This window comes from Helicoverpa zea, chromosome 6, assembly GCF_022581195.2.
Source record: "Helicoverpa zea isolate HzStark_Cry1AcR chromosome 6, ilHelZeax1.1, whole genome shotgun sequence".
NCBI classification, from domain to species: Eukaryota; Metazoa; Arthropoda; class Insecta; order Lepidoptera; family Noctuidae; genus Helicoverpa; species Helicoverpa zea.
In genome coordinates this window covers 3,483,917-3,507,126 of record NC_061457.1, presented here as the reverse complement: position 1 = coordinate 3,507,126, position 23,210 = coordinate 3,483,917, and the positions used below count along the sequence as shown (strand labels likewise).

The window sequence follows — 23,210 nt, the reverse complement described above, 5'->3', positions numbered from 1 at the left end:
TGAGTTCCTGAGATTGACGCGTCGAAAACAAAAAACTAAATTCTGCTACCTAGACATTCAGGATTTCTTAAAAATAAGTTTCATGATTGAGGAACATAGTGCCAAAGGTTTTCCCTACCTACTTACGTTAAGTAAAGAGTATTAACACACAGAAAAATATGCATATATGTATTTATGTATGCGCGTGTAATTTAATTATTTCAACATTTACTAATTTTAGCATTCGAATATAATTTCTAATTCTGGTTGTTTTTTCAATTAATTTACGATTTCACAGTTCAGAGGAATAACAGGTAATACAAATTCATATTAGTTTACCATTAAAAGTACAGTTTCAGTAATTTCTAGGTATTATTTCCTATACCGTTAATTATTATTGCAATTTCTTGTGTTTATGGTGTGTATAAAGAATCGGAGGTCTTAAGGTAATACTTTAATTTTAAAATTTAATATAATGTAAATTATAAAGCACAAACAAATTGCTACACTGTTCCAAGGGCATATTATGTAAAAAATGACACCTCGACCCAACTAAGATCCAACAACTTAGGAACTAGACTAATACTTACGTAGCCTGTTAATTACTTATTTGTGACACACATACACATGTAGTGTTAGTTTCCTCTAGATTGGCGACACATCTCAACGTTGACATGACAAGCAGATTCGAGCGGAGTTAATCAGCAATGTAAATCAAACTATTCTGTCCGTACATTGCGTAAACAATCGGTGTTGTGTCTATACACTGATTGGTCACTTGAGAATATTCGGTAAATAAGAAGGTTATATTGGGAACTGTAGGATAATTGTGTAACAACTTACTTGATATATGTAACCAACGGAACAATAGATTTAGAAGTCAGGGGTAAAATAGGTGTAGGTATAGCATCATGACGGCGACTTCAATGGCTGGTTTCTAAGCACCTTTTGGCAGCGGTTTACTGTTTAATGGGAAATACCTACTGGATAAAGTGGCAATAAAAGTGCTGAGTTAGAAGCTGCGAGAGTACCTAGTGTATTGTTATTTTTTTAATCTTTATAAAAGATTTTGTTTTCTCCTCAAGAATGAAGGAAAACAATAACGATTTCTCATAACCGCGTCACGGAGGTGAAAATAGTTGATTTTCTAACATACTGGCTACATTTATTTTGGTATGTTTTTATAGTTATTACTTATTTATAGTAAAGTATATCTTATTTTTTTATAGTTGTCTTCGTAATATAATGTTACTTAGCGCTCTGGCTACTAGGAGCATAATTGACACAAGACCGGTTCAAGTAATTTCATTGGGTAAAACTGTTATTAACTTCGATGTAGCCACCGCGACGCGCCCCGTAAATGGATTATGTTTGAGTGCTGTATTTTGTTTTATCGATGTCGATATTTTTTATTATATCGAACGATCGGTAGCAATTTAGTTGAATATTTATAATTATGTCATCGACGTGCCTGATGCTTTAACTGCTTTTGTGTTCAATGGGCCTGTGCGTACGTATGATTTTCACTGATTGTTGCAATATAAACTAAATTGAACTTTAGCCAGAGAATAGAAACAAAAGAAAGTTAAATGAACAGAAAAAGTAACTGAGTCAGAGGACATAGGGTTGACCTAAGATAAAATCAAAGACAAAGCCCAAATCGAACTAAACTAATGGATCTCGTTTTTAATTGAGTGTCATTTCCAAGGCAATGGTCCTCAGGACAATCGGCGCTCTTTGAGAGCTTAATTATGTTTATTCGAAACCATTAATTCGTGGACGAGTTCGGTTAATCGATCCGTTTCGAATAGTTAAGTACATTCGAAAGTTTTTCTAAGATACGAACGCGATTTGAAGTATTCAGAGTTCTTAACGTTAAGTGCCCCCGTATTTGAGAATGATGACATTTCTTTTTAATGATCGTAAAAATCTTTCACCCATTTAATACTAAGTATAAACATTTATCTACGCTGATAAAACAATTAACGTGTGCATACGAAATGAGGCACTTTTGTCCATTGATAACGTCATTCAACTGTAATATACAATTTCATGGAGAGATCAAAAGTATCGAGATGAATGTACGTCCGAATTAAGGTGTAATAATCGGTTTAAATTCCGAATCGAGTCAGGGTTCCGATTGTTGCGCCAGAACAAATTAGGAACCCAATTACGTGAAGTGACTGTGCAGTATAATAATCGATCAGAATGAAGAATTTAAGACCAGGTGCTACCGAAAGGGAAATGCTGAGACCCTCCATTGCGGAACGAATGGAGCATGTCAATCAATTTAATTAATCATTCAAACTGTTTTCAAGAAAATTGTTGTTTTCGTAAAATTGGCCGAAAGATGTTCTCACGAAAATATTTATAGTTTTTGTCTTTGTTTCAGATGGTGAGTGGAGTGTTCCTGAGTGTATGTCTACAGTTCTTATACCTACATATATCGGAACGCAAACATACCGTACATAGAAATATATAAAGGTAATAATTATTAATTATTTAAAGGTACAATAAGACAATGAACAAATTAACCATTTAAATCACACAGCTTTCTCCCGAAACCTAATTTAATTTGAATATAAAAAATATATTCTCCTGCTCCTTAAATTTCCTACGAATTGCCTTAAAGCGATAATAAATTATGTAACTCAATGCTCCCATTTACAGACTATTGAGGCATCGGAACTATAAAACTAGTCCACTGACGTGTAAAGGTGTTAAAGTAAGATTCCAGCACACTGCCAACTTTTAGTCGGCCGATAGTTTGTTTGGGCTCATAAATCAGTATAAAGATGAATGGTAGTACGCACATTACAGCGATCAGGGGCCCGATTTTGCTACGTTAATAGTGTGGCGACTGGAAAACAATTGAATCGCAATAGCAGTTTCAACCTTACCGGGCATTTTGCTACTATAAGACCAATCGTATTCCAATGCCATTTCATTGGTTTGCCATTGGTCAGCCATTCGGTCTATGCTGTAGTTTGCTCTACAATTATATTGCAATCGTAAAATCGCCGACCAACGGCTCAACTATCGGCCGATTGTTTAGTCTGCAGTTTGTTGGAGCTTAGGGTGTTAAAGTAAGGCTATTCAGTTAAACTGTGGATGTTCAATGATCTATTCATACGTCTGTCTCGGGAGCGTACGTTGTTAAGAAACGCTTAGGCATAACATGAAATATATCGTGTTTGTTTGTTTTAATAGCGCGAGCAGATTAACTGGTGTCGTTCTGCAATTTGGCACTGAACATTTAATTTAAATGTATGTGCTTGCGTGGTTCATTGAGAAATTCCATTACTTATCCTTTATAATCAACACGTATATCAGTAATGACCGATACTGGGTCGATTTTGATGAAACATGTCCCCAGCTTTCGCCCAAAAAAACTTTCTAATCGGTTCATCCCCTTAAGAGCTACACGGTCTCACTTATAACCCTTTTTTGCATCTGGGGTTTAGAAGTATTGTGACTTTTAACTAGCCAATAATTTCTCTGTCTCGTTTTTCACCCTACAAATCGCCACTATTCTAAAACAACCACAGTCTCTTGCATAAATCATCTACGTATATTACTCTGGCAGACCACAGCAGTGTATAGGGGACTATCACTTTACATTCCGCTCATCAGTTTAAGACCTGATTATTACCGACACACTTTAACACCCTTCTTTTTGGGTCAGGGATTAAAAAGTAGACTGAATTGAAAGTGGCTTAGACTTAATTGTTTAATTGTCAATTACTATGTTCTATTCACCCTACAGATTGCAACTACTCATTCTAAATCAACTACAGTCTCTTGCATAAATCGTCTACGTATATCACCCTGGCAGACCACAGCAGTGCATAGGACAATCACCCTACATTCCGTGAGTGCGGTGTCGCGGTCGCCATGTAAGGCGATGCGCTCATCGATTTGCAACACCTACACAGAAATATGCATAGTGTGATCTAATCTTGTTTTAATATGGGGTACTGTGAGCTTGTGTGTTGTGAGTTGGCTTTGAACTGTAGCTAATAATCTGCTATACCATACCTACTGCGTTAGTCAAGGGATATTATTATGATGATTCCTTATAGACTAAACTAATATGTAACGTTACCCATGTCTTATGGTATGTTTTCATGTTTCTTCATCAAGATCTACAGGATTGATTTTGACCATTTTACTGTCTTACTGCTTGGCACAGGTCTCTTCACACACAGAGAAGACATGTATGCTCAATGTGGAATGGCGAATTCAGACTTGTTATACAAAATAACTTATTAAGTCCATGTATCCTCAAGATTGAAATATCTTCTGGTAAGCGAATAATTTCACGTTATGAAATGAATATGATAAAAATTGCAATTGAATTTAGATCATATTTGCCATCTATTCCTTCTTATTTGTCTACGTAAAGTATTTGAAACTCCCTTGAGGTCAACTTCGGACACTTATCGTATATTCCAATAGCACTATAATACTATTGGCTCATTTCCAGTAAAATTATGACAGTGCATTTTACGATATGCATATTACGAGGTGTTTATATCAAGTGCGGTCATATTTGGTGATTGTTATTCAAATAAAAGTGTGTTTGGACCGAGTTCGATATGATAATGAGTACCGTTGGCATATATTAAATGTTATTCAAAAAACCATGACGAGATTCATTCTATAGTTAAATTGTAGGTGTAAATGTACTTGTCATTTTTTATTTTGATAATGGTCACACTTAAATATTTCGATTGTCATTTTTGTCGTTGACATTACATATGATTGTAAGCATGGGAACGATTTGATATTTCGATTTTTGTGAATAGAGGGCGTGAATTTGGTGAATGTCTTATAGGTTTTCAATAGTATATTTGGCAATATTTTGCATTGTAAGTTTATCGATTTTTAATGGACGAACTTTGGGAGTTAAAGATTAGGAGTAAGTACACCTATATCGACGTTTTCACACGATATCTAGAGGATTGTTGAATTAACTCTGGTTCAGATGCCGTGCTCCTGTAAACATTTCTACAAGTGTTCAATAGTAGAATTTTGTAAAGTTTTATAAAAAAAAAGTTCTTTTAAATTAAATCCAAGTACCTATACTCAGTATTTCAGAGAACCACTTATTATGAAGAAAACTCGGGACGTAAGCCAGACGTCTCTTAAAATTATTACTGAACTTTATTCTGTGCAGCTGCCGTGAAACTCTGGTGCATAAGAAAGAACATTTGTTTTGTTACAATGACAGACGTGAATATAGTACTTTCTTTGTCGTCTTGATTATAAGTTTTTGTTACTTTTTCCTATGGAAATTCACTGTAGACAGCAGTTTATGTGAACAATAATTAAGTTATTTTTTATGTTCGGCAAGAAGAATGGTAACACATTCTGAAGTTTAAAATATTTTTCCTTGAATATATAAAATCTCCATGATGTAGCCCTAAGAATAGAGAAAGGAACCACAAAAAAGCAGAAATAAATATTTGAAAATTGTTTATTTTATAAACAACTAAATTTACAAACAATGTCATAACACTTGACTGTAGAGACGTTTAAATACAACATTTATATTAATAACTACATACAAGAATATTCTAATATCACAGATTTCTTATAGACATTACAATTTGTATAAAGATTTATATACATTTTGTTAAAAGCATTTACACCATAGTCAGTTTTTACAAATTTCTAAATTTTAATACATTCAGCTGTTTTTCTTTGTAAAACTAATATCACAACACTAAGCTATTTAATAAAATCTTCAAAAAATATTCTTTTATATATCTGCTCTTCATAATTGGACTTTTTATTGCACTTTCGAATTCTATGGAAGATTTCAATGTTGGTTTTAAATTAATGTGATTTATAGAGGTTCGATCCTTTTCCATTCAAAATGTTGATGCTATCTGGGACAGAACTTGAAATGTGGAAATAGGAAGCAATGTAGAGACAGGAATCTGGAACAAAATAAAATAATTCAATTTAGTTAGATACTAACTTTCACTACGGAACCCAGAGTCTGGAAGTTGATAGTATTGCACCACCTAGGAGCACACGTAAATTTGGCGCCTCTGAATGCTACTCAGCAGCAGTTGTTATTAAAATTGCAGGACGAAGCTTTAAAGTAGACTTGAGAAAATTGAAATTGTTAGGCGATAAAACCTACAACTCATTTGACTATGATAAGATTACTACTAAATAAGACTATCAAATTATTGTCTCCTTACCTGGTAGGGTCATATCTTGTATCAAATCCTGGTACATTGATGACATTCATCTTTTCCCTAGGACCAGAATAACTGAAGGAGATTTGATCCCGAAATGTGTCTGTCGGCAATAGTTTCATCTGTTCTAAATGGGAATGAAACTCTGGTACAAGTGTCAAATTCTTCTTGACTACGTGCTCTGAAAACCAATAAAGCAAAGCTTTTTAAAACATTCAAATTAATAAAAAAAAGAAATATGCACGAGAGTAACAACGAATGATTCTCACCTATGATAAAACCCATGGTGACATCATCTGGTAACCGAATGCCTTCACACACACTGATGAATCTACCCCCACTGTAACAAAGAACACAGTTAAATTGAGGCAATATTTAGGAAAATGAACATTTTACATCAAAAGTCAAAAGCTTTCCAATTCAAACCAGCCATACCGCTTATAAAACACATTATTTGGCACGGTGTGAAATCCTTTGTTTCATTTAACAAAGTTAATATGGCAATCTCGCGATATTACGTTTTAATTAGAAAGTTTGAATCACTCACCTCGCAACAGGTAACATTTTCAAAGCCAAACTCCTGCTTATACAAAACCCGGCACCGCCCGTGGCGAACCAAAACGAGAACATCAGCTGTAACAAATTAAACTTTTATAACAAACTTATTAAATCAATCACGTTAAAAGCCGACCCATTTATAAGGATTATTTTGGAAGGTGAATTGTTAATTCCTTACCCTATCAGCAGGCTTGTTGTAAATGCTGAGCGGTTTGTTGACAGACGGTCTTCCCAAGTACCAGTCTTCTTGATGATTGTACCTTTGTAGAACTGTGACTAAACGTGGCACGTTTACGTAGTTGTCATCATCGAAGTGGCAGAACCACCTACAACAAAAACAAATGAAATATCTTAAAAAGTTGCATTCAAAAACAACATCACCGCAGGACTTATGAAATCTCATTATTCCATTTTTCAAAATAAAAACAACGATGAAGGTAAAGAATCGGTTCCATTATACGCTGCATAAAAGTAACCGACAATTTTAAAACGCTTGATCGTCAAACGGGTATCCACAAAGTAACCAGCTGCATCCAGAATTACGGAACGCAATAATTGCGAGTACAAAGTGTTTATAAAGTCGTACGAACAAGAATTTCGCTTCGGGTGCCAATAATTAGCGTGGTGGTGTAATTTACTAACATTACACTCGCCGGCAAATAACAGGAGCTGCGTATACGCAACCCGTGACCACATATTGCAATATGGCGTACGACAAATGGCTGCCACTCGCCAACTATATAATCTGGATCGAGTTTCTTGCATATCGTGTTTGCATTTGCGAAATTGGATCGGTCGACGCGTATTTCTTGCAAGACAGCTGTTTAATTGCAGATCGAGACTATTTATTACGAGGCGGACCTAAGCTAAGTATGTTATTAACCGAGCAAAGCCGAACGAATTACTCACTGCTTTATTATTTCCATATCCGCCCATAATTGCAGTTAGTTATATGCCTGATACTGAGTTTACATTATATACAACTTCATGTTCAACGGGAGTTTCTTATGTAACCGTTTCTTGCGTTACTTTGATTTCTTGTGATGAGGATTACATAGCAAGATTATCAGCACTTTTTTTGCACAATGTAATGATGGAATGAAGTGACTTTTTGTAGGGAAAAACTTAAATTACATAATTTAGCTTCCATACATTAGCGGAATATAATCATAATATATATTTTTTTGTGTTCAAAAAACAAAAATTGAGTTATTAAATTGTCGAAAATGATTCATTTTGTGTCAAAAGATTGATCTTCATTCTCAACCAAAACGATCTTGTTCCTAATAAAACCTTAATAAAAATAGACTTTAAAATGGAAATCAAGATGTAAAGAAAGCAATAAATACCGGGGAGATTACCATCAGACCGGTTGTTCGTAATAGACTTACGAGACAAAAAATAAGACAAGTTAAATTAAGATTGGCATTTTAGGTTTAAAAATCTAAATTCAATTCATTTCCTAAGGTTAATTTCTAGCAGCAAGAAAAGTGATAATAATTCAAGTAAACTTAAGAGCCAAAAATATTCAGCAAAATAACAGAAAAGAATAATAATGAAGACACGGGAAAGCATTAAGGTTGATAATGATCCCATAAACAGTTTATAATATAAATAAATACTTAAATATTATACTTCATACTACTAACTATTATATAATCTGTGATACTACTATATTACATTAAACGCCTTCCTCTCTTCTAACTATTTTGCTGTGCCCATCAGGGTCCATAATTGTGACTACCTCTATTATTTTATATTTTCCACCAACTGTACATTATGGAATGCAATAAATGATATGATATGATATGATATGATAAAAGAAAGATGTGTAGATTATCCTCATTTCGGCTAAAGCGTACTGTAGAATATCATAACCAATTCCGTGTAGGCATCGGACAAAAGGCCCCATAGTGACTAGTAATTTTGTACGTAACAATCCGTTTGACGTATCCAGTGAAGCTTATACCGCTAACGTACGATAATCCTATTACAGTCCACCTGGGGCCAATGAAAAAGCTGTTCGTTTCCTAACCGCTCGTATATTTTGATGTTTTAGGATCCTACTTCTTTTACAAGGATTATTATTTCCTTGATGGTGCGTTGTGTTATTGTGTGTTGTTGTTATTGTAAAAGAGTTTTCTTGTCTTGCTAAAAGTTTTGCAGCTTTGATCAATTTCTTATATAGTACATCAAACGAAGAACTTGCAACTTGCTCAAAGTAAATAAAAGTTCCCCCAGGAAATGCTCTTGCAACAACAACAATTCCCCTTCGTGTCATAGTATCCTTCTCAATAAAATCAAACGATCCCTCTGACCTTGCACTGTGATGCCATCACATCCATCCCGTTTCATTTGTTACGGAAGAACTGCCTACAAAAGATCACCGCATTTGACGTTTATTACAAAAGGTTCAACTCAGTTTTATGGACAAATTGAATCGTAGGCAAAGAAAATTAATGGGCGCAAGTAACGAGACTTGAGCGACACCTTACAAAAGCTTTATACAATAGCCTATGAATCACAACTCATGCCGAGGAGATTGTTAGGCGGCATATAATTAATAGCTTCATTCAGAATCGATTATACCCATTAAATGTTTATTTCGACCGGAAACGTTCAATTACTCTCTGTTTGTATAGGAGGCCTATGGGAAATGTTGTGGGTATTCAAACATAACATTTAAATGTCCCATGTTAACGTTAAATAATAACAATTTAACTTTGTTCAGAACATAATTTACATATTTTTCACCATGGTTAACAATGAATAGAGGTTTATTGTTCCGATGATAGTGACAAGCATGGACCTCCTAAGTAACGAATTCTTGTTAACGTGTCCCCGTTTAGATCAACGAGGAGACCCAATAATACAAGAGTGATGATGCTTAACACATTGAAATGTGATACTAATGCGTTTGGGGTTGTACTTCAAAACACAACTGTGGGAATAGTCGAAGAAGTTTCAAGAAAAATACAAGTCGGTTCTGAGTAAACGCGTGAAAATTATTGTGAGCCCAAAATAATATTGGACTTGCTCTTCAAAAACCATTAACGTTTGTTGTTTGTGTTTGAACGTTGAGCTTCGCTGGTAACGCTGTTGTCTACTGATTAAAAAACCTTCAACAGGCACTGGGTTTACTAAAACACTCTCTGTTCAAATGAATAAACAAAGTATGAAAATTCGAACTGCGGTAATACCCGTTTTTACATTGTTGTCAACTTCTGATATGGACTGGAGAAAAAAAGTACATTTCCTATTGCAGAGACGGCACAAACGGGAGGAATTTTAATCTGCTTTCAAAATTGCTTCATGTGCTCCTAAAAATGTTCTTTAGGAGTGCAGTCGGTCGTTATACGATGTCATGAGCGAATGTACTGAAGTACCGAGATCCACTATATGAATATTTGATGCAAGATATTTAGAACGCATAAAGATGTTTTCTTAAACATAATTCCGTCATTAGAGTCGTCCAAAGTTTGTGTTCAATATTTAAACAGACACTGCTTCTAAAAACAGAAGTTAAGAGCGTTTTGTTTTTAGTGAAAACAAAAACTTACTCACTGCGGGTTTTGATTAACTGCGGTTTAGAAAAACTTCGAACCACGCTCGTTTTAGTAGAAAAATATTGAAGGAGTTTATAATACTGCTGTGTTATGTTTGTCAACTAATAGCTTCATTTATTTATTCAGCTTATGAATTTCGAAAAACTTCCTTTGATTGCTGAGTACTTGTGTTTCAATCAGTTGAACGATTTCAAGTAATGTCGAGTTGAACATTTATATTGGGATCAATTTGTGTTCCCTAATCACTTCTGTCCGGCCAGTGCTTGTGTCTAGTGCTCTCAGACACAACACACTGTATTTTCCAATGAATCCCTCAATAAGTTGAATCGTAGTGTATTGCATTCAGATTGCAAAGCCCCTTTGACCTCTTGAATTACGGTTTCCGCCTGCGCTGGGTAATAAGTGCTATTTTCCTGCATCTAATTTACATGTTCGATTTCCTGCTCTTAATTAACCAACGAGGACTGTTTGCATGTCACTTAACTTTTATATGAAGAATCTTTGGAATTTTGGTTGTGATCTTTAATTGCTACAAAAGTGGATTAATTTGTGTCAATCAACGAAACATTGCTTTAATTCTAAGCTTCTTTCTTAGAACAGAATTACATCACCAAGCATCTACCCAATTTTCAGAACAAACGGCGCGTGAGATCACACATGTAAAGAGCCTTCAGATAATTGTAGCTTAGCATCTAAATTTATAATTACAGTTCTGATTAATTCACATCTATCACTCGTTTGTTTCGTACAAACGTTATTTTGATTGCGTTATAATTGCTCTGATGTGTCGTTGTAATGGAAGGCCAGCTATGGCAGCTATAATCAGTGATGATAAACTTTCTGCTTAACCTGAGGGTGATTTTGGATTGACTTTTTTTGAAGGAGTTAGGACAGTATGATTATGTATAAGGATAAATATATTGGAATTAAATTGGCGGTTTTATGAATAAGATCCTTGAGTTCCACTAATCACGTTATGAGAACAGAATTTATAAACTTTTTAAATACTGGGCGCTAGTCATTGCAAAGGGTTATGTGATCCATAAATATTCCAAAAGATATGGGGAGACAGCTTCTAACATTGACGTAATAAGCTTTAGTATTTTCTATTTTAGCTCAAGCGCAGCAAAGTGCAACAAAAAAGTTAAACAGTACGTCTGTTTAAGGAGACAGTGACTCCAATTTTGTAGTACATACAAAGATGTCTAGTCAAGTTTTATCGAAATTATTTGATCTTAAAAAGTAAATCTCAAATTGGTCTTATCTTTTGTCAATTTAGAAGGGGAACGATACCATCAATATGATCGAACCCGTAAAAGCTGCTCATAAAAGAATATTACTTGCTCAGGACAAAAAGATTTGCGTCCACTAAGAAAACAATCTCCACCAACTATCGGACAAACACGCTTATCTCGTTAAACTTTCCAACACGTTTACGATAAATAAATCTATCGCCAATCACTCCCCAAAATATAGCCCTTATCTACCAAAGAATAAGAACTAAAATGTAATAAATAAAATTACAATAACACTTGAAAATTTTATCCCTGTTTGTGTTCAGATTAGCCTTTGTGTCTCAGGAAATAAGAGTCAAATTGCAGCAATCAAAATTTTGTAGAAAAGTTTGAAATATTGATACTCACTTTTTACCACTCTCAAGGAAATGGTCGTATTCCACGGATGTTTTACAGCATAGATGTTTTCGCTGATGCGAGTCCGAACACTTCGTGTTTACCATGTGTCCGTCTGTAAACAAGTGTTCTTATTACAATGGAGTAAGGTTTAAAATTGTTTGGCAATTGCACAGTCTATGTTTGGTCATAATGTTATTGAAGTTTTGTAAAAGTGTTGACTTACTTGTTTGACGTTGGTGTTGTGGGTTATCTGTGTCCGTGAAGAACCATGTCTGCAACAAAAACAATTTATTGTTATTGATCGTGAATAAAAAAATATTTAATTACCTACAGGATCTTAAATGCCATAATAAACATTATGTTAATTATTTGTTATGCAACTGGCTATAAAAAGTAAAACACAGTTTGTATGAAAACCAAAACATTTCAAAATCATCTAGTTTTAATTGCACCATGCTAATGATAGCTGGCTATAATGGCTCGTTTACACCAGGTCGATAGGTCGACTGCAATTGAGAGCTCAATGCGGCAAGCGCTTGACGACTGCAGATTGTATGAGTAGGTAAAGTCAAATCTAAAAGCAATCATTGCAGTACAACAAGTAATCTATTAGAACTATTTCAGTCCCCTTCGTAAGCGTTACGAAAACATCTAAGAAATGCAATAGTTAACCGTTTCAACTAATAAAATGCAATGTGTTAAAAGAAACCTAAGAACTAGATTTTAAATTTTACATAAGTAGGTATATAAATGTGAAAATAACCACAATATTTCTTTATCAAACAATAATTCGAGTGAAAAATGAATTACTTTTTCTTATTTTGAATCACTAAATAAGGCTTTACTTTTTGTTCTGATAACTCATTCACAAAATACATCAAACATCAAAAATGATGCAACAAAACCGATCCCCGGCTTTAGGCAACAGCCGGTTACAATAAACTACAGCCTATTACCAACCCTTTGTTAAGCAAGGCCTTTATTAAAGTTATCAGCGCAACTGAGCATTGTGCTATCTAAATATAGCTCGGGTCGTGAACGTCACTATGTGGCATACAAACACGGAGTAAGGAAAAATTAACAGACATGTCATATTGCAGATAGGTCAGGCGCCTTCTTGTAGGCCAAACACGGTACGGTAGGTATGATAAAACCGATCAGTTACGAGTGAACTAACCAGTGGTTCGGGGGCTTTGAAACATCAAGCAATTATTTTTGGTATTACAAAAAACGGGCAGGTTTAAAGAAGGAGTAGGTATAACAGGGTGGAGACAGTAACGTTCCTCGAGTCCCGAAGATTCGCATTTTGGCGCGCAACTTTCTTAGGAGATTTTGCGTTACCTATGACATCTCCGTTAATCATTTTGTTCTCCATGTGTACGAATCATTGTCATTGTGGTACAATTTTATATGGCTATGGTAATGTAGGCAATGGCACACCTGGTTGATTTGCGAGTTGTAATTGACATGTTGACCTCTGCTAAACATGGTGTAGTGATCAATGTTGCTCTATTAAGGATGAGTAGACTAAGTTATGGACAATTGTTAGAAGTGTAAGGACGCAATCAAATATCTTATGAAGTTACGAGCACACATTTTGCTGAGATTGTTCAGAGGTTTACTTCATACCATATTTCCGTTTCTAGCCGACTTTACAGAAAGGAGAAGGTAATACTTTTATTCAGCACAAAAAATAGCAGACAAAAAGAAATATGTTTAAAGGTTGATAATTCGGATGATTTTATTTTTTTCTATGACAGCATAGAAAAACAGTGAGGTACAAAAATGTATTCCTTTGGTCAGACCAAATACCTACCTGTGTAGGTATTTGTACCTCACTGTTTTTTTTGACAGTGAATGTACCATCCAAAGTGACAATAGTACATACCCAAATGTCATGATAGTACAGTTATTTCTTAACCATTATTATTTAAATACATAGTTATCTCTAAGCATAAAATTATAATGATCAATCACAAAGGGTTCGTTTAACCTTTTAAACGTTTTCATTTGAAATGATTATCCATTCAATGTTTGATCATTGCCACTGGCTATACAGAAACATGACGGACACCGTTTAAAAATCATGATCATGAATATTATATTATAATGACGGCTTTAAGTTTGATGACTTTTCAATTTTTTTTTTTTTATATGGGACATTTACCAAAGAATAAAGATGTAGGTACTTGTACCTTTATACATTAAACTCTTTGGAGTAACTATAAGCATTCTTCTTTTGAAATTATCAGTTCTTTTGTCGTCAGACCATAAAATGCAGCTTTTAGTTCAAGCTCATTAAAATTTTCTTGGTTATATTTTTTGTTATTTTATTCATTAACAGAAATTACCAAATTAGAATGTTTATGAAATGCATGAGTGTTATTATTGAAACGTGAACAATAAATATTGTAAAACAATAAATATTGTGTGTTATTATATCTTGCAGCAGTTAAGATTAATTTTCCAATTATTATTTTGTAACTATTAGTTGAATTCCTGGAATAAAAGCATAAAGCACACCTAAAATACCTTATAAAGATTTTCGTTGCGAGGAAAACGAAATTGTTCATTTGACAAATTATTCCTATCCCTCATTACCAATTTACTTCACAAAATTATGTACAGTAATTAAACATAACAAAACATAGAAATAATTACCCGTACTATTGTACTTAAACGTAACATCAACACAATAATCGCTCGTAAGCAAACAAACAACGCTTTTGGTGGTCTACATTTCTAAGTAAAATTTCGCGGAAACGAATACACAAACTTCCTAAATAAACTTTGGATATTGACTTTTGAATTTCAATTTAATGCTGACATAAGAGATAATGATATTCTGTAAAGATTTTTATTTATTTAGGTTGTAGGTAAGAAAATACGACACGTTTGTATTCCGTGGCAGTGTTGCAATAAAAAAAACGGAATGCATTTTTATAGGGATTCCATTGTATTGGTCGTTTTATAAGCCTATAGGTAAGTAATATATGTTAAAGTGCCTAGGTACTCATGATAATTTTCAGGGTACCTACTCGAATATTTAAAAATGTTAACATTATTATAAGCCCACATTGCTAGTAAAGTTAAGAAAAAGAAAAAGTCCTGCTTCTTACGACCGACCATGGGAGTATCACTAAGCTGGTCAGACTGTAAATGACTATTTTCGGTACCGACCGCTACCAAAAATACTAGGTAGGGTAAATACGCCAAATGTCGGCCTCCCCCCAAACTTCGGCCGTCTGTACATTTTCAGCTTGCATTCATTCAAAAGGTAATTAAGTGTTAGTTTTGCTCCTCGAATTGCAACCTTGGTTTATACTCTATACGTACAAATCGTTACTATCCGATTCTGTCACTTACTCTTCTCATACTGAGCGTCAGTAGCGATTGCGCCGTTGAAACATCAAATTCGCACGTAAAGTAGCTTACTCGAAGTGAATACTCACATTTTGGGGATTGATATTAGAACGATAAAACATTTATTTATTTTTGTTTTAAGCTTGATTGTCACTAATGGGTTATTTTTACTATATTTTAAGATAGTTTTTTCAGCGTTTTGCGTATATTTTTCAAGGAAAAATAGGAGGCCGCCATTAGGACAACAGTTTTGACTTAAAACCGGAGTCTCGGCCGTGGCCGACTTAAAGCAAATGCAGTCTATTTTATAAATTCCTATTGTACTAATTCCGTTGGCTTAACAAGAGAATTTGCAAAGCTTATAGGCAAATAGATCTATTTTACGTTTAATAGCCAAATAACGGCCGGGGTGATATTAGTTGAATCTCGAGAAATAAGGTACAAGAAATAGGGGCCGACATTAGAATCGTAAATAATCGTAATGTCGACCAGCCTCGAACTCAAGCGCCACTATACAGGCTGATGAAAAAATACTTTTATATTTTTTCATTTTCTCAAAATGAAATAATTTATTTATTATAATTCATTATATCGTATAGGAGTTAAGTTTAAATGTAGGAGTTGACAGTATTGTAGGCATGTTTATGGTAGCTTTATAGTTTGATACTTGCTATCTATTAAACCGTTCTTATTAGCTTAAAAAATATAAATGGTTGGTCGTGAATACGACTTTTTTTGTTTAGGGGAAACAAAAAAAATATTTTACTATAAATTAAACAAATACAATTACAAATGTATACTTAGTATTATATTATAATTCTGCTAAAATAAATCATGTTAGTAATATTTGTCACTGCCTTAATTTAAAACAGCCTATACCTGGCCGACATTTGGAAAAAACGCAACCGACCTTGGGCCGTGAATGGCCGACTTTAGGGTTTTTCTGTTCTCGACGCATCTAAGCCTTACTACTTTTTTCTTTTCGTAGAAATATCAATCTTATGCCTATAAACATGACATAGATTAATCAAACTATCCAAAACCGCATCAGAAACTATCTTTCGTTGGAAACTGACGGTGCTATAGCGAACCGCAATCAGAAAATCGCTAAGGGGGCCGACATTTGGCGTATTTACCCTATTCAGTTATTGGGATCTACCTATGTACTTTCCTTTCTAAATGTTACAATACTGAAGAATATGAATTAAGTTCCTACAACCAACGATAAACACCTGAAAGGTTTAATTTGATCAAAGTTATTAAGAAACACATAACTTGTAATTAATGAACAGAACATAGGTAGTATAAGTTAGTATTTACGGCGGAAAGCCGCAATCTTGTTGCCTGTTGACAAAACACAGCCGACAAGCAATATCTTGTTCTGTAAATACCTTTAACAAAGATTTAGATACATAGAATATACTTTTATTTTCACAAAACACATACCTACTTACTAATTTAAAATTGTGGAGGTCTGTAAGCATTGTACATGCAAAAAGCTGACAATATGAAGCTTAACTGGCAAAATTAGCAAAAGTTTTAACTGTATCGAAAATGAAGTATAAGTAGTTATAATAGGTATCCTCTTCCTTTCTATTATTGGAACAGTTAACCACAGAAGATAGCATATTTTTAAACTCTACTTATTTATTGATTTCTAAATTAGCAAAGAAAGACCAGCCTTTAAACAAAAACAGAAGAATAAACTTGATCGATTTCTTACCAGACAACCTGTTACATATTTCTAACAACTCAGAACGGGCTGAGCAATGAATGGAATGAATGAATGGATAAAAAACCGAAGTGCGTTTGTCATGCGAGCTCGTTCATAGGAGTCAACTGAGGGCAATGGGTTAATGTTGAACGTAGGCGATGAGATACGATTCATCTCTGCCTACATACATTTAAATGTAGTAGTCAGAAATAAAAGAACGTTGGTAGGTTGATACGTTCGACTAAAGAGTTTGTATTGACCATGATGGGATGATGACGGTTCTGTCAACAATTTATGCTTCTGTGGTCAAGTTAGTTGGTTGGAATAAATTGGTAAATAAAATTAATGTTAAGGAAGTATCAACGGTTTTATTTTATTCAAAATGTTTCCATATTGGTTTGGCAAGACCAAATCTATTATTAATGCGGTACATTTATATGGATAATAAACATATTTATCACTAATTTTCATTTCTCCCGTTGGTACCGAAATGTGGATAAAAAGCTCTAGATGTGGCAGTAAGTATATTGGCGAAAAGTCTGGCAAAACCGCATCACAGGTCATCTACCTTACTTTTTCCATATGTTTAAGTCAGTGATTTAATAAAATTGACAGTTGCACCTTCCAGAACTCAATATCTGTATCCAGTTCAGTAAATAGCATTAGACAGGGCGAGGTTTGTTCGCGACATGTTTGACTGAGGTGGTGAGACGCCTCATATAACTTCGCTACATCGTTTCAGATTTGTACAATATTTTTGTTTGTGTTTCATATTTGGGAAGTATGAAGTATCATAGGGAAGATTCAAAATCTTTAGTCAACATGGTTTATTGGAAGAATTGAATGAGATTTGACACTGATATTTTGTGTATCCAAATGCTAAGGATTGTGGCTTCAGTTATTTCTGTGAAATGTCTTGATCCTTCACCTGTATGTCTACCAAAGTATTAGAAACCTCTTTTTTCGCTCAAGATATAGAGCAGACTAGGTATAATAACCTAATGCTATTGCTGTTGCAATGTCTGTATGTGAAGTTTCTTGCTGGTTTTTCTTCTATGAGCCTTACTTTTTATAATACTGCAACTAGATTTTGAGGTTGCAAAAGTATTTGTCATATGTACATTTGGTAGCTATACCTCTATAGTGAACAGGTATATCTTATACATGGTTCTCCCTTCACTCATTGTTGTCATCTACAGGACTTTCAAACTATGTACCTTTAAGTTCCTTATCTCGTCCCTTCCTGTAATTAGGTACTACACGAAATAATTTATGAGATTGCAGATCCGGGTGGTCCTGCAATCTAAGGCTTTGAAGAACCTATTCTCCTTAACTGTCTTATCTGACCATTGGTTATTATAACTGCGGAAACGACTGGTTAACTGTAATTTGTACTTAGATTTGTATGGAATGGATAATGTATGTTTTGTATGGAGTTCTGGTGGTCCAAGTAAGGAAGAAAACGAAAACAATTATTCAGTGGCATGGACTTTTCTTTCCTCATTTAAAAAAAAATGGCCAGTTGCGAGGCGGCCTATACATCAGCTTCTTTGGCAGGTTTAAAATTTCTTCAAAAGGAGTCAAAATTTGATATCTAACTCAATCAAATGTTGTACCTTATACAAAAAAAACTTTCTAAATATTCCCGCTATTAAAGTTACGCTAACAGAAACACTAGAATTTACCTACCTTACCTTTTCTTATCACCCTCCAGTTAAAACAACAAAAATGCTACACTATACATCCGCCGACTTCTCAGAACACATTAAAATAGCGCTGATAAGCTCAGGTTGAGGCAATAAGATATCTTGATAAGTTGCTTAAGCAAACGCTAAGTTAAACAAACCTGACGGATACGATAGCGAGTTTAACATGAACTAAAAAGAGTTGTCTGCTCAGGTGTACCGTGTACTGCGTGCAATTATGCGCTTTAATTCATCGTAATTAGTGTCAATTTAGAATAAACCTTAATCACGATTCATTTAGATATTTTATATTAGTCTACATATTCGTCATAACTTAGGGTAGTCCACTTTTCGTAAGTTACAGATCTTTATATCAGTCTATCGGTTCTATCGGAATCAACCCACCATAAGTAGCAACATTAATTGGCTTTTATTTAGAAAATAATAATGTCACACGTGCCTATTCTGTACGTAATATATTATTACACTTCCTGTACTAGGATTTCACCATTTCACGACTCAGCAACATAACAGAAACCATAAGTAACGCATTGTAATTGTTATCGGCAACATGGCTTCAGATTAAGTGTGCCCTTTTCACGCGTGCCAATTCGACGCAGGTTGGTAGACGTTGGTAGACGAGGTTTATATGCAAAGACTACTGTAGTATATCGACTTAAATGCTTGCCATTTTATCAGGCAAGCTGTGGAAACAGCTAGCGCCAGTGATGAGAAGAAGGAAGCTGGGAACCGTCATCAGGTGTCAACCTAGTATGTCAATACAAGATAATATAGCCAAAAACCTGCAAGTTGTTGTGCATATTTTATACCATATTAAGACCAATCTGTTTTAACTTCACTCTTTTACTATTCGATAATCATGTGTAATAAACACTAAAGTTCAGCAAAATGACACTTATCACAAGTATAACATCCCAATAAGGGGAAGCATCATGCAATACAATACAGTATTGTATACAATACAGTTACAGAATATAATATAATTGAACATCCGTTTGGACGCAGGTAAACCATATTAAAATACCATGATAAGACCATAGTTCAAAGGACGAGTCAAATGAACTAACTGATAAAATTACTATACGTCGATTGAAACCAATCACAAAAACTCAAAGTTACAAGACGTACCAAATAACTTCACTTGGCCAATGTAAAGACTAAACTCTATACCGTACAAAGACGGACTTGCATTAAACAATTAAGTAACGTTAAGTTTTACCAGTTCACAAGTGGAGTTAATTTGCTCACTTCTCGCCCCTTCAAATTAGTTTTAATTTCCTTTAGTTGACTTCTGCAATTGCAGAGAACTTGAATACCAGGACTTTTATTTTCTTTTAAATATTTTCTGATTGTAATTTATTGGAAAGTTTTTTAAATATTAAAGACTTATTGAAGTTAGAATATGGAATCATTGGCTTTTAGCATCATATACGAGAGATTGTTACATTAAAATAAATAAATCTTGTTAGTATGTAATTTTCACAAGGCTGGAGAGAAATTGTAATGCATCGAATCGTTCCAATGGGATCTAAAATTAATTACGTGTACCGTAACTGCTTGTCGATAAAACAAAGGTACCTTGTTGCAACAACTTGTACATTTTCATTTAGTGATATTAATTGGTTTTGTCGAGATGTAATCAGTTTCATGTGGTGGAATAAATTCCTCTAGTTTTGTGGGGCACGCGTAGTGCAGATGCCAGATTGTTTTCTATAAAAATAGATAGAAATAGTCGGTGTGCAGAGTTCTACTCATCCTACTGGTAGTTTGTGCTCAAAGGGGTCCGGAAAAATATGGAAGTTCCAAAAAAGTGACAATTTGTAGTTTAGTTTGAAGGAAACAATATTGACAAAAAAGTACTCGGTACGATGGCTTTCCTTCTGCAACTCTCATGATGCAAACCCTATCCCTAAAGTAGCATTCTCAATCCTAAACACAAAATAACAAAAGGCCACAGAACCAGTTTGCAACAACGAATCATAAAATGCAGCCATTCCAGGAACGTACGTCCAAGAGTTGCCACAAAAGGGCAAAATCAAGTACACAATCACGTCACGTGTTGCGCGCGCGCCGTGCCACGCGCGGGTCCACAATGGCGCCGGTCCTGCGCTTGCGCACCGCCGGATTAACGGTTGATTATGCACGCTCCAGATTCAGGAAATGCTGGCTAAATGGCTGCAGCACGAGTGCTGTCTATTGTGTACTAGAATATATTGGTTCGGCATAAATGAATTTGTTTTGCGTTTGAGCTGAGAAAGTTGATTTGGTGATGTCGTCCGCACTAAAATATCTGAATGTGTCTTGGAAAAGCTCGAATCAGATAGATATTTTGATTTTATCAGCTAATAAGTAATACTTGTAATGAAAGATTTTATCTAAGTATTTGATTGTATCTAAGAAAATAAATAGGTATAAATTGTGTGGTCAAATTTGGTATTGACAATTTTGGAATCAATGCCATGCCATAAGATTAGAATATTTTTACATAATATTACTTTTATAGAAAAAAAAAACACGTTCTGTGACTTGAATAACAAGATTAATAGTTTCATGAAAATATTTGCATAGGTAATAGCGTTGTTTTGGCATCAAGTCACCACCATAATATAGAAGCACTCGCCATCAATTCGATAGCAATTTCAAATAAACGGCAAGGAACGGGTTTCTTCGTTCATTCGAAGCAATTTGTATAAATGAAGGTTGAATAAGAAATGGAATTAAGACATTCTTTTCTAATTCCGAAACTAGATGGTAATATTGAGTCTACGAACAAGCTAGTCCCGCTGGGAGCATTTCTGGTGCATTTATTAAAGATTTATCACTGCAGTATTGAATCTTGACTCTGCGGGTAGCCCCTTTATAGCCTAGTGTTTTATTATTATTGGAGTTCAGTGAAATTGTGGTAAAGTTTAATTTATGTGTTTTTAAAACGACATAAAATCCAAATTATCAATCGAAATGCAGAGGTCAAGTAAATAGAAGTTTATAGGCAACAGTTTTGGATCGTAAAACTTAAAGAATTCCAGTCTTGGACGGTAAAGTTGTAGATTCTCATTGTTTTTACAGCTGTAATATTGTCTTGTTTCCTGTTTTATTTCGTCTTGGGTTTATTATCTTACTCGTTACCATCTGCTCCAACAAGATTTTGTTCATCCATTTTGAAATCTTTGGTATTACCTACCGATGCATTTAAAAGCTTAACTATTTCAGTACACATTAGTTTGAGTAATGATTCCCAAATATTTTTCAAACTTAACGACAAAACAATCTAATTGGAACATTCTATCATAATGATAATGACAAAGGTTTTTTGGAGGTTCATAAGCATTATTTCCATAATCAAATAAAATCCGTAATCAGGAATGTATTTCTGGACTACCATTAGCTATTGTTTACAATGGACGTGATGTTACCTAGTAAATGAATGAACGTATTTATCCTTTCTATTCAAACATCATTAACATTCGAGTTCCAAACATTATGGGCTCCAATTGTTGTCTTGATTTCAATGCTACATTCATTCAGAGAAACTACTACTAAAGCTTTTCAGTAAACATATACAAACCAAATACCTATTGGATATTCTATTCTGACATTAACGTTATTTTTATCAAGCAATGAAATTGTGTCATCTATCCTTATATTTAATACTCTATTATTGAATGTTTACCTGTTCTTTCGCCAACTGGAACCATGTCTTCAAAATTATCGGTAGCCTTGTGAACTGATAATGTTTTGAAGTTTTCACACTGATAAAAATGTCATCTAGAGTTATGTTTTTAATTACACTGTCTTGTATGGTGGTCCTGACTGGTTCAATGGATAAGTCAGACACTTGCACAGATCCCGTACGACTTTCTTGGAAGTTAAAAGTAACGCCACCTTGGTATACTAGTAGGCTGCAGTATCCCAAAGTAATCAGCAGAGCCGCAGCTTTAAGCATCTTGCGTGGAGCCATGCCAGAGGCGGCTGGCGCCAACGCACTGATAAGCTTGAAGAATCCGTAACACCTTTTCACTCATCTGTTGTTTTTCTTATCGAAACACTATTGATAAACAATGGTCAAGCGCAGCACTCAGTTCGACGGTGCTAAGGCGCCAAAGAACGGTTATAAACTAAATAAAATGTAGCACAGGCAACAAGCTTACGCCCGCGCCTTGCTGCCCCCACCACGTGGTGCGAGCGAGAGGAGCGATGCGTCGTGCTCTGTCTCTCCGAAGGGTCTACCTGCGCGTGCGCCTGCTCCTTCGTCATGCCCGCGGCGGCGACACCCTGTCAAGTGTTCACATAATAGTTATCTACAACATCGAGAAATCGTCTCGAAACGACCAATTTTATGCCCAATCATTTTAATATTTCTCGTATTTGGATTTTTAACTTTTCACGGTATACGCGTTTTGAGGATTTTTTTTTTTGGATAGTTCAACTGCGCATTGTTGTTATATAATAGCTTAATTAATGTTATGTGATTGCTTTTA

The 23,210-nt window shown here is 34.7% G+C and overlaps 1 protein-coding gene across 2 annotated transcripts; it reads right to left on the bottom strand.

Moving 5' to 3' along the window:
* Positions 1-5,440: 5,440 nt before the first annotated feature.
* On the bottom strand, positions 5,441-22,851 carry LOC124631448 (fringe glycosyltransferase). 2 transcript variants are annotated; one of them, XM_047165845.1, is made up of 8 exons: positions 22,403-22,851; positions 12,173-12,221; positions 11,959-12,061; positions 6,928-7,075; positions 6,739-6,824; positions 6,461-6,531; positions 6,195-6,393; positions 5,441-5,924 (listed from the first exon to the last, which is right to left on the bottom strand). In XM_047165845.1, exons 1-8 carry the CDS (start codon positions 22,688-22,690, stop codon positions 5,870-5,872), a joined length of 999 nt encoding a protein of 332 aa, XP_047021801.1. In that variant the 5' UTR covers positions 22,691-22,851; the 3' UTR covers positions 5,441-5,869. The 2 variants fall into 2 exon arrangements, with proteins under 2 accessions (XP_047021801.1, XP_047021802.1); XM_047165846.1 differs by having other exon boundaries at positions 6,195-6,372.
* Positions 22,852-23,210: the final 359 nt, after the last annotated feature.

Excerpts from the sequence above, each read along its gene's own strand:
- LOC124631448 (XM_047165845.1), bottom strand. The coding sequence starts at position 22,690 with ATGGCTCCACGCAAGATGCTTAAAGCTGCGGCTCTGCTGATTACTTTG. Across the intron at positions 12,222-22,402 it reads TCCAGTTGGCGAAAGAACAG|ACATGGTTCTTCACGGACAC; the intron begins GTAAACATTCAA and ends TTTTTGTTGCAG. Across the intron at positions 7,076-11,958 it reads TTCCTTGAGAGTGGTAAAAA|GTGGTTCTGCCACTTCGATG; the intron begins GTGAGTATCAAT and ends TTTTTGTTGTAG.